Source organism: Salvelinus fontinalis, chromosome 31, assembly GCF_029448725.1.
Source record: "Salvelinus fontinalis isolate EN_2023a chromosome 31, ASM2944872v1, whole genome shotgun sequence".
In the NCBI taxonomy this organism is placed as follows: domain Eukaryota; kingdom Metazoa; phylum Chordata; class Actinopteri; order Salmoniformes; family Salmonidae; genus Salvelinus; species Salvelinus fontinalis.
In genome coordinates, this window is record NC_074695.1 from 43,176,235 (window position 1) to 43,187,611 (window position 11,377).

General features: G+C 44.4%; 1 protein-coding gene across 3 annotated transcripts; it reads left to right on the top strand.

The window, feature by feature from the left end:
* On the top strand, positions 1 to 10,738 carry LOC129830313 (prestin). 3 transcript variants are annotated; one of them, XM_055892794.1, is made up of 17 exons: positions 3 to 417; positions 713 to 852; positions 993 to 1,103; positions 1,303 to 1,451; positions 1,623 to 1,787; positions 1,874 to 2,026; positions 2,194 to 2,276; positions 2,441 to 2,588; positions 2,712 to 2,825; positions 4,210 to 4,656; positions 4,788 to 4,894; positions 5,039 to 5,108; positions 5,213 to 5,302; positions 6,456 to 6,599; positions 6,716 to 6,770; positions 9,059 to 9,177; positions 9,324 to 10,738. In XM_055892794.1, exons 1-17 carry the CDS (start codon positions 284 to 286, stop codon positions 9,351 to 9,353), a joined length of 2,259 nt encoding a protein of 752 aa, XP_055748769.1. In that variant the 5' UTR covers positions 3 to 283; the 3' UTR covers positions 9,354 to 10,738. The 3 variants fall into 3 exon arrangements, with proteins under 3 accessions (XP_055748768.1, XP_055748769.1, XP_055748770.1); XM_055892795.1 differs by lacking the exon at positions 9,324 to 10,738 and having other exon boundaries at positions 4,210 to 4,287; positions 4,561 to 4,656; positions 9,059 to 9,317; XM_055892793.1 differs by lacking the exon at positions 9,324 to 10,738 and having other exon boundaries at positions 1 to 417; positions 9,059 to 9,317.
* The last annotated feature ends 639 nt before the right edge of the window (positions 10,739 to 11,377 follow it).

Below are 11,377 nucleotides of genomic sequence, written 5' to 3' on the forward strand. Positions count from 1 at the left end.
CACTCACATGACATCAGCCCGCTCATTCTCTCTGGACATAGTTGTGTACAGGTTTTGTCTTCACCTAGTATTTAGTCTCCCACACACACACGTTTGGGTTATTTTTCTATTTAATTGCAATGCTATTCTTTTGCAACTTCACTCTAATTATGTCTGAACTGGCTCACTGAACTATTCATACACAAAATAGAGAGAAATTGGCAAATGGAAAATTGGCAGCAGTCAGACCGTCCTTATATAGCAGTGCTGGAGAGTGTACCTGCACTGTGCCTTTGACTTCAAGATGGACAGTATTATTCTTAATCCTGTCCTGCCTGATCACACAGCCATGCTGGACGAAGCACAGTTGGATATACTGGGTCAGCGGTTGGGAAAGAAGTCCCGGTCGGTTTGGGAGAGGGTGAAGGCAGAATGCTGGTGAGTGACAGTGGAGCCTTGTTGCGCCAGCACAGCATTCATGCTCTATACTTTCATTGTGGCGTGAATGTTAACCCCACCCCCCAGTAGTCTGGGGCATCGTGAGAGACATACCGTATATTATTATGAGGGACAATATCACATTATTGGTATTTCTTTTAAATATTACATTTATTTTTATATTTTAACACGTTTTTAATTTGGCCTACATATTTATACCTGTCAAATTCAACAGAGAGAAATGAACCCTTTATGTCTACGATTGAACCCCAACTCTGGTTGTCTCCTCTCCCAGGTGTTCTGGTCCCAGGCTGAAGAGCTGTATGTTGTCATCTGTTCCTGTCCTCTCCTGGCTGCCCCGCTACTCCCTCAGAGACAACGCCATCAGAGACCTGATTTCGGGCGTCAGTGTGGGTATCATGCACCTACCCGGAGGTACCACTGACTACCTGAAGCTACAGATATGAATGAGATTGATACGCACCTGGTATACCTACCGCTCATGTCTGCTTTGGGCCAGACGCTTTACTCTCTGTGTCCCCCCCCCCCCCCCTCAATCTCTCTCTCCCCCTAAGGCCTGTCTAATGCGTTGCTGGCCGGGGTGCCGCCCGTGTTTGGTCTCTACACCTCTTTCTATCCGTTGGTCATCTACTTCATCTTTGGGACGTCCAGACACCTCTCAGTGGGTGAGTGTTAACACGGACCTCTGCGACACTCTCATCACCTGAAGTGGTGGACATAATCAAAGTCCTTCGCTGGCTTTCTTTTCTTTTCAGTTAGTGCTGAATGAGGGAAATGTGGGTAGGGTTCAGTTAGTCTGAGCGAGGAAAGAGTTCAAGGCTTTGAATATGACATCGGTGCGTTTCCATGCATGACGGCACACAGGTACTTTCGCCATTCTTTCTATCGTGATTGGCACTGTGACGGATAACGTGGAGTTGCTTAGTAACGGGGTCGAGGAGCGGGAGGGTGACAGAGAGATGGCTCGAGTGTGTGTGGCAGTACAACTTACCTTCCTTTGTGGCCTTATACAGGTGAACACACACACACACACACACACACACACACACACACACACACACACACACACACACACACACACACACACACACACACACACACACACACACACACACACACACACACACACACACACACGTGTCTTAGGATGACAGGCTAGGTATGTTACTTGTCCCTCTCTACAGATAGTGTTGTTCTTGATGAGAGGAGGGGATGTGTGTCGCTGGCTGTCTCAGCCCCTGGTGAGCGGCTATACCACGGCGGCGGCCCTTCATATCACCATCTACCAGCTGCCTCTACTCTTTGGCATCTCAACCAACAGACACAGCGGTTTCCTGGCTGTAGGCTGGGTGAGCTTTGTTTGTGTGCGTGTATAGGAGACAGAGAAAGTGTGTGTGTGTCCCTGTCTTCATCAATGTGCCCTGGTGTGTGTCAGACGCTGGTTGATGTGCTGTCTAGAGTGACTAACGCAACGCCTGGGACGCTGGTTGTCTCCGCCGTCTCCATGGTGATCCTGGTGGGAGGAAAGATGCTGAATAGACTCTTCAAGACCAAGCTACCCATGCCCATTCCATGGGAGCTGGTGCTGGTAGACACACACACACACACACCCACACCCACACCCACACCCACACCCACACACACACACACACACACACAGTCAGACATGAGTCAGAATTGCATAAAGGTCTTTCTGTTGAAGACTGTTCCAGTGTGATGACCTCATCTCCTCTGTCCTCTTCATTTTATCCTCAGATAACTCTGGCCACCTTCCTGTCAGTGCAGTTGGAGTTGTCAGGACAACATAGTGTCCAGGTAGTAGGACACATACCCACTGGGTTAGTCCTACTGTCTCTCTTCATCTGTTTGTGCCATGTCAAATGAATTTACTTGTGACATAAAACTTGAGTTATTACCGTGTTATGTTCACAGGCTACATGGGATGAATACAAAAATATGATGAAACTACCAGTATGTCCCCTCTCTCTTTCCGTGGCTCCAGCCTGTCTCCCCCAGCCCTCCCCTCTCTAGCCCAGGCCAAAGAGCTGTTTGGTCCTGCTCTGTCCCTGGCTGTGGTGGGCTTTGGCTTTACCTCCTCCATGGGCAGAATGTTTGCACACAAACATGATTATGCCATAGACAGCAACCAGGTAACAGAGAAATGAGCTCTCACATTGTCTCCTAACGGACTCACTATATTCACTCCACTGTTGGGAGGACCAGTTTCTCTCTCCCGCTATTTCACTGCTATAATTGGTCTCTTCCTGCTGTAGGACCTGTTGGCGATAGGACTCTGCAACACAATTGGAGGGATGTTCCACTGTTTTGCCGTCAGCGGTTCTTTGTCACGCAGTACGGTCCAAGAAAGTATTGGGGTGAAAACCCAGGTAGAGTTTCCTTTTTTCCTTTTAAAGCTGGAATTTGGAATATTGCTGTGCTTCCATTCCGTCACAAGAGGTGTTGAGCGATTAGGAGTTAGATGGGGTTGAGGTCAGGGCTCTGTGCAAGCCAGTCAAGTTCTTCCACACTGATCTCGACAAACCATTTCTGTATGGACCTCGCTTTGTGCATGGGGGCATTATCATGCTGAAACAAACTGTTGCCACAAAGTTGGAAGCCCAAAATCGTCTAGAATGCGATTGTATACTGTAGCGTTAACATTTCCCTTCACTGGAACTAAGGGGCCCGAACCATGAACAACAGTCCCAGACCATTATTCCTCCTCCACCAAACATTACAGTTGGCACTATGCATTGGAGCAGGTAGCGTTGTCCTGGTATCCACCAAACCCATTCAGACTGCCAGATGGTGACGCGTGATTCATCACTCCAGAGAACGCGTTTCCACTGCTCCAGAGTCCAATGGCGGCGAGCTTTACACCACTCCAGCCGACACTTGGCATTGTGCATGGTGATTTTGGGCTTGTGTAGCCTACCACTTCGCGGCTGAGCTTTTGTTACCCCTAGACGTTTCAACTTCACAATAACAGCCCTTACAGTTGACCGGGGCAGCTCTAGCAGGGTAGAAATTTGATGAACTGACTTGTTGGAAAAGTGGCGTCCTATGATGGTGTCGCGTTGAATGTCACTGAGCTCTTCAGTAAGGCCATTCCACTGCCAATGTTTGTCTATGGAGATTGCATGGTTGTATGCTATATTTTATAAATCTGTCAGTAATGAGTGTGGCTGAAATAGCCAAATCCACTAATTTGAGAGGGGTGTCCACATACTTTTGTATGTCATTCTCATTGAAAGGAAGTCGAAGAAGTGGTAGATCTGTTCAATGTGCACGATGTCTATGCTTCCCGTTTCTATGTTTTTGCATCTTTTACTTTCGATGTTATACACCAGCTTCAAACAGCTGCAGAATACAAATTGTTTTGGTTATGGAAAATATATTTCCCAGCAGTTTAGATGTTAAAATGATTCTCTACACTATATACTTGCTTGTTTTGTCACATAAACTGAAATTGGGCGAAGTATTCACATTTTTGCAACCAGGAAATGGCAGAGATATACACATCTTCAAGGAGAATGGATTTGTTCTTTGTGATAGACATACTGTAGGATTGATACAGATACAGAAATGTAAAGTCTGGCTCTGGAATTGAACCCTGGTCTGCAGTGGGGAATATGTAGTCCATAGTTGGCTGTGTGCTAAACACCGACACGGGGTAAAGTCTTAATCTCACATCTTCCCTCACTTATATGTATCTCCCTCTCTTTTGCTCTCTCTTTTCTAATCTCTCCCCCTCGCTCCTCCTGTCCACAGGTGGCTGGCCTTCTCTCTGCTCTGATGATGCTCACCATCTTGCTGAAGATTGGACATCTCTTTGAGCAGCTGCCAATAGTACTCAAGTCATTTATAACACCTTCTACAATCCCTTCTCTAACACTGAAATCAGATGTTTTGTCTGTGGTTGCGTTCATTTGTTTGTTTTGGTGTTCATATGCTTCTGTTTCATTCTCTGCCTTTGTGTTTGTAAGTGTTTATACTTGTTGCTCTGTCTCTATGTGTGTGTGTGTGTGTGTGTGTGTGTGTGTGTGTGTGTGTGTGTGTGTGTGTGTGTGTGTGTGTGTGTGTGTGTGTGTGTGTGTGTGTGTGTGTGTGTGTGTGTTACAGGCAGTGTTAGCAGTGGTCATTGTGGTAAATCTGCAAGGGATTCTGGGTCAGTTTCGGGAAGTCCCAGTGCTCTGGGCATCTGACCGTTTGGACCTGGTACGTCAGCCTCCATATAACATCATCCATTCCGTATGCCTTCAGTCATTCTGATGATCCATCACTGATCACCCCAGATAGGCCTCTAATCCAGGGCCTTTCCTGTGTCCCTCTCCCCTCTCTCCCTACAGCTGGTGTGGGTGTTCACCCTGATCTTCACCCTGATTTTCAACCTGGATCTTGGCCTGGCTGCTGCTCTGGCCTTCTCTCTGATCACTGTCGTCTACAGGACTCAACTGTGAGTGTGTCGGTCACTCGTTAGGTGGTGTGCATGTTATGGGATTCGCAGAACACCTATGGTAGCCATTCATGTCTGTTCTGTCTCATTTTGTCTTTTTGTATTCACTCTGTCTGTCTGTCTGTCTGTCTGTCTGTCTGTCAGCTCCCACAGTGCAGTGCTGGGTCATATTCCTGGGACGGACTGCTACAGGGACCTACGTCTCTATGCTGAGGTAACCTTTAGGATAGCCATTGAGAAACCTTTCACCTGAACTAACTAACCAGTCCCTGCTGTGCTGCTGATGAACAACACCCTGGCCTGCTCTGTGTTTCACAGGCCAGGCCGATCCCTGGAGTTTCTGTATTCTCCTGCTCCAACCCTCTGTACTTTGCAAATGCTGAGCTGTTCTTCAGCTCTCTCAGAAAGGTAGGTAGGCAGGCTACATGCTATGAGACGTAAACTACAACTCAACCCAGACAATATAGCATGAACTACAACTCAACCCAGACAAGATAGCATAAACTACAACTCAACCCAGACAATATAGCATAAACTACAACTCAACCCAGACAATATAGCATAAACTACAACTCAACCCAGACAATATAGCATAAACTACAACTCAACCCAGACAATATAGCATAAACTACAACTCAACCCAGACAATATAGCATAAACTACACCTAACCCCAGACAAGATAGCATAAACTACAACTCAACCCAGACAATATAGCATAAACTACAACTCAATCCAGACAATATAGCATAAACTACAACTCAACCCAGACAATATAGCATAAACTACAACTCAACCCAGACAATATAGCATAAACTACAACTCAACCCAGACAATATAGCATAAACTACAACTTAACCCAGACAATATAGCATAAACTACAACTCAACCCAGACAATATAGCATAAACTACAACTCAACCCAGACAATATAGCATAAACTACAACTCAACCCAGACAATATAGCATAAACTACAACTCACCCCAGACAATATAGCATAAACTACAACTCACCCCAGACAAGATAGCATAAACTACAACTCACCCCAGACAAGATAGCATAAACTACAACTCAACCCAGACAATATAGCATAAACTACAACTCACCCCAGACAATATAGCATAAACTACAACTCAACCCAGACAATATAGCATAAACTACAACTCACCCCAGACAATATAGCATAAACTACAACTCACCCCAGACAATATAGCATAAACTACAACTTAACCCAGACAATATAGCATAAACTACAACTCAACCCAGACAATATAGCATAAACTACAACTCACCCCAGACAATATAGCATAAACTACAACTCACCCCAGACAATATAGCATAAACTACAACTCACCCCAGACAATATAGCATAAACTACAACTCACCCCAGACAATTTAGCATAAACTACAACTCAACCCAGAACCACCGCATTCCACTGTTTGTTTCTGCATCGTTGTGCATTCCTTCACGTACTTACTGTAGGTTGACAGCTGTAACTCATGCAATGTGAAAGTCTACGAACATTAGCAAGTGTGTGTGGGTGTGTGTTTTTGTGCAAACAGTCTGTGCAGCGTGTCCAACTGGAGAATGCAGCCCTCATTGAGAACCAGCCCTTACCTCAAATGTCAGGCGCAAGGCACTGTCTGGTGCTAGAGTTTAGCTCAGTCATCTTCATGGACTCTATGTCAATCAAAGCACTATGTAAGGTGAGCCCAAACAGTCATTACCTGAACCAAATAACAGCGAGTATGAGACAGGGAAAGGGAACATGAGATACTCCATAATGTGCTGTGTAACACAGTGTGTTTTTCCATTGTGGCAGGTTGTGGAGGAATTGAAGGAGCAGGGGGTCAGTGTGTTTCTGGCTGCTTGCCCAGGTAAATTCCCCTCAAACTTCTTGCTACTGCCATAACAACCTCACCTACTTATGAAACTCCCATGTCTACCCTCAAAACATTGATTGATGTACTCTAACATATACAGTTGAAGTCGGAAGTTTATATACACCTTAGCCAAATACATTTAAACTCAGTTTTTCACAAGTAAAATTCCCTGTCTCAGGTCAGTTAGGATCACCACTTTATTTTAAGAATGTGAAATGTCAGAATAATAGTAGAGAGAATGATTAATTTCAGCTTTTATTTCTTTCATCACATTCCCAGTGGGTCAGAAGTTTACATACACTCAATTAGTATTTGGTAGCATTGCCTTTAAATTGTTTAACTTGGGTCAAACGTTTCGGGTAGCCTTCCACAAGCTTCCCACAATAAGTTGGGTGAATTTTGTCCCATTCCTCCTGACAGAGCTGGTGTAACTGAGTCATGTTTGTAGGCCTCCTTGCTCGCCCACGCTTTTTCAGTTCTGCCCACACATTTTCTATAGGATTGAGGTCAGGGCTTTGTGATGGCCACTCAATACTTTGACTTTGTTGTCCTTAAGCCATTTTGCCACAACTTTGGAAGTATGCTTGGGGTCATTGTCCATTTGGAAGACCCATTTGCGACCAAGCTTTAACTTCCTGACTGATGTCTTGAGATGTTGCTTCAATATATCCACATATTTTCCTGCCTCATGATGCCATCTATTTTGTGAAGTGCACCAGTCCCTCCTGCAGCAAAGCACCCCCACAATATGATGCTGCCACCCCTGTGCTTCACGACTGGGATGATGTTCTTTGGCTTGCAAGCCTTCCCCTTTCTCCTCCAAACATAACGATGGTCATTATGGCCAAACAGTTCTATTTTTGTTTCATCAGACCAGAGGACATTTCTCCAAAAAGTACGATCTTTGTCCCCATGTGCAGTTGCAAACCGTAGTCTGGCTTTTTTATGGCGGTTTTGGAGCAGTGGCTTCTTCCTTGCTGAGCGGCCTTTCAGGTTATGTCGATATAGGACTCGTTTTACTGTGGATATAGATACTTTTGTACCTGTTTCCTCCAGCATCTTCACAAGGTCCTTTGCTGTTGTTCTGGGATTGATTTGCACTTTTCGCACCAAAGTACGTTCATCTCTAAGAGACAGAACGCGTCTCCTTCCTGAGAGGTATGACGGCTGTGTGGTCACATGGTGTTTATACTTGAATACTATTGTTTGTACAGATGAACGTGGACCCTTCAGGCGTTTGGAAATTGCTCCCAAGGATGAACCAGACTTGTGGAGGTCTACAATTTGCTTTCTGAGGTCTTGGCTGATTTCTTTTAAAATTCCCATGATGTCAAGCAAAGAGGCACTGAGTTTTAAAGTAGGCCTTGAAATACATCCACAGGTACACCTCCAATTGACTCAAATTATCAGAAGCTTCTAAAGCCATTACATAATTTTCTGGAATTTTCCAAGCTGTTTAAAGGCACAGTCAACTTAGTGTATGTAAACTTCTGACCCACAGGAATTGTGATACAGTGAATTATAAGTGAAATAATTTGTCTGTAAACAACTGTTGTAAAAATTACTTGTGTCATGCACAAAGTAGATGTTCTAAACGACTTGCCAAAACTATAGTTTGTTAACAAGAAATTTGTGGAGTGTTTGAAAAACAAGTTTTAATGACTCCAACCTAAGTGTACATAAACTTCCGACTTCAACTGTGTATTTCGTATTGTGAAATTCGGCACGGGACATTCGTCTTATACCTCTCAGGACATTGATTGTACTGTTTTTGGTGTAAGATGTGATGGCAGCTGCAGTTGTTTTATAAATCAGTTTCAGATTGTAGGGTAATGTGCTTGTCAGTTTCAGATTGTAGGGTAATGTGCATGTCAGTTTCAGATTGTAGGGTAATGTGCATGTCCATTTCAGATTGTAGGGTAATGTGCATGTCCGTTTAAGATTGTAGGGTAATGTGCATGTCAGTTTCAGATTGTAGTGTAATGTGCTTGTCAGTTTCAGATTGTAGGGTAATGTGCATGTCCATTTCAGATTGTAGGGTAATGTGCATGTCCATTTCAGATTGTAGGGTAATGTGCATGTCCATTTCAGATTGTACGGTAATGTGCATGTCCGTTTAAGATTGTAGGGTAATGTGCATGTCAGTTTCAGACTGTAGGGTAATGTGCATGTCAGTTTCAGAATGTAGGGTAATGTGCATGTCAGTTTCAGATTGTAGGGTAATGTGCTTGACAGTTTCAGATTGTAGGGTAATGTGCTTGTGTGTTACCTGTGTCCTGTAGACAGGCTGGTGATCAAGCTGCAGGCCCAGGGCTTCGTCCCAAACACTCTGCCCAGGTCCTGCCTCTTCCCGTCAGTGCACCACGCTGTCCAACACTGCCAGATATCACCTCCCCTGGCTGTGAATATGTTCACTCTTTCTATATGCGTTGATACTGGCATTGCTACCTCGTGTCCTATGTCTACCAGTGTGTCTGTTAGAATTAGTCTGTCTGCTTTGTGATTGTTGTCTACCTCTGCATTGATGTTGTTCTTTTGCTCCTATAGGACCACAACACAGAGCTGAGTGAGTGTTGATGTGCAGCCTGCAGCTCATGGAGGGGATGGGAAAATGCCACTGTGGAATTCCTGCCTCAATCAGAATATGCAGTAGACTGAACTCCCAGCTCAAGCTGGCGTCGGCGATAGGACTATGAAAATGCTTTCCTTTGAGCTCCATCGCTAACCTTTGTGGTTCAACGTCTTCTTTTGAGCTATGAAAAGACAGCAGAGGGATTGGAGCCAGCCGGAGTCCGTCCGTCTGTCTGTCTGCCTCTGTCGGTCTGTCTGTCTGCCTCTGTGTGCCTGTCTTCCAATCTCTAAAACATGTCCAGGTCTAACCCCCCCTGCTCCATGATTAGAGGTGTCTGTGTGGGTTTAATGGTTGGGTGTCTCTCCTGCACCTCCTCTAATGAGAGCAGACACTCATAGGAAATGGGTGAGCTCGGCTGATGTCAATCAAATCAAATTGTTTTAGTCACATGCGCCAAATACAACAGCTGTAGACCTTACAGTGAAATGCTTGCTTACGAGCCCCTAACCAACAGTGCAGTTTCAGAAAATACGAGATAAAAGTAAAAAATAATTAAAGAGCAGCAGTAAAAAATAACAATATATACAGGGGGGTGCCGGTACAGAGTCAATGTGCGGGGGCACCGGTTAGTTGAGGTAGTATGTACATGTAGGTAAAGTTATTAAAGTGACTATGCATAGATGACAACAGAGAGTGGCAGTGGTGGGGAGAGGCGGGGGGGGGACAATGCAAATAGTCTGGGTAGCCATTTGACTAGATTTTCAGGAGTCTTATGTCTTATGGCTTGGAGGTAGAAGCTGTTTAGAAGCCTCCTGGACCTAGACTTGGCGCTCCGTCACCGCTTGCCGTGTGGCAGCAGCCTTCAGAATTGACTGTCATTCGTTCTTTGTGTCATCGTTTCAATTTCTATTGCAGGCCAACTGTACTACTGGCATTGCCTGGGTGGGGTTGTGCTACACAGAAATAAATCATGACTGACTGACTCGCACTCTTGTGACAATGTAGTTCTGGAGGGCACAAATTAAATGTCATTCAGGAGGGTACATTTGGATGCTTTTCTCAACCTCGGTCAGTGACAGGTTGTACAGGTTAGGACTTCAATCCACATGCTGATAGCCCACTACGGTTCGGTTGTGAACTACGAGACCATACTGCCAGGTCTTTCATTCCGCTGTGTGTTTTAGAAGAAATGGAAACAGAAGTCGTACCCTATAAAAGCTTTCATCGGAGCAATATGACATCTTGGGTTCAATTCTTTGTTGCACACAGAATGGTTTATTCTTTTTCATTATAACCGTACTGTATCGTTGTGTTTCGCCATGTCAAATCTTTGTAAGCTTACTCTGTCTGCAGCTCCACTAAAACATGAAGCTCTTGCAGTTTCCATGGCGATGGATTACATTTGAATGATTGACAGGTACAACACCCCCCTGTTTGAGTACCTATCATTCTTTTCCCAAGAGAAGCTGTGTGGACAACACTTCTATTAAACTCGATGTGATCCCTTGAATACCGAGGAAAGTAATACCGTTAAAACATATATCATCAAGCTTCAGATGAGATTAAATTACTATTAACTATGAATAAATGTTAAATATCTACTGCATATCAGAAGAGGGAAGGAAAAGAGTACAATAGTACAGCCCATAGTTTAACTTAAGTGCAAATGGAGGGACAGAATAACTGCCTATACTGTATATAATAAGTCTAGCAGAGACCATAAATAAAGACATGGTTTATATAACGGGCTCTGCAAGAGGTGTGAACTGGAGGTCAAAGGTCACCCAGGGGTATTTTTTTTGACCCCTATCAAAAAAACCTGTTTCAATGGAAGTTCAGTTCAAAACATTAGAATAACCAACAAACTCCAACACAACAGGTTCATTATTCTTCCCTCATGGTCCCCTAGTATCATTATTGCAGCCATATCTGTTTTTCCACACAACCAGGTCATACACCATTCACGCAGGGTAAGCAAAAACAAGCGTAATATTCCTGACTTAACTGAATTATGTCCTCTCTCTAACCA

Bases quoted from the DNA above. Each gene is read 5' to 3' on its own strand.
- LOC129830313 (XM_055892793.1), top strand. From the start codon at position 284: ATGGACAGTATTATTCTTAATCCTGTCCTGCCTGATCACACAGCCATG. The intron at 2,027-2,193 runs GTAGACACACAC...TTTTATCCTCAG, and splicing joins TTCCATGGGAGCTGGTGCTG to ATAACTCTGGCCACCTTCCT. The intron at 4,895-5,038 runs GTGAGTGTGTCG...TCTGTCTGTCAG, and splicing joins GTCGTCTACAGGACTCAACT to CTCCCACAGTGCAGTGCTGG.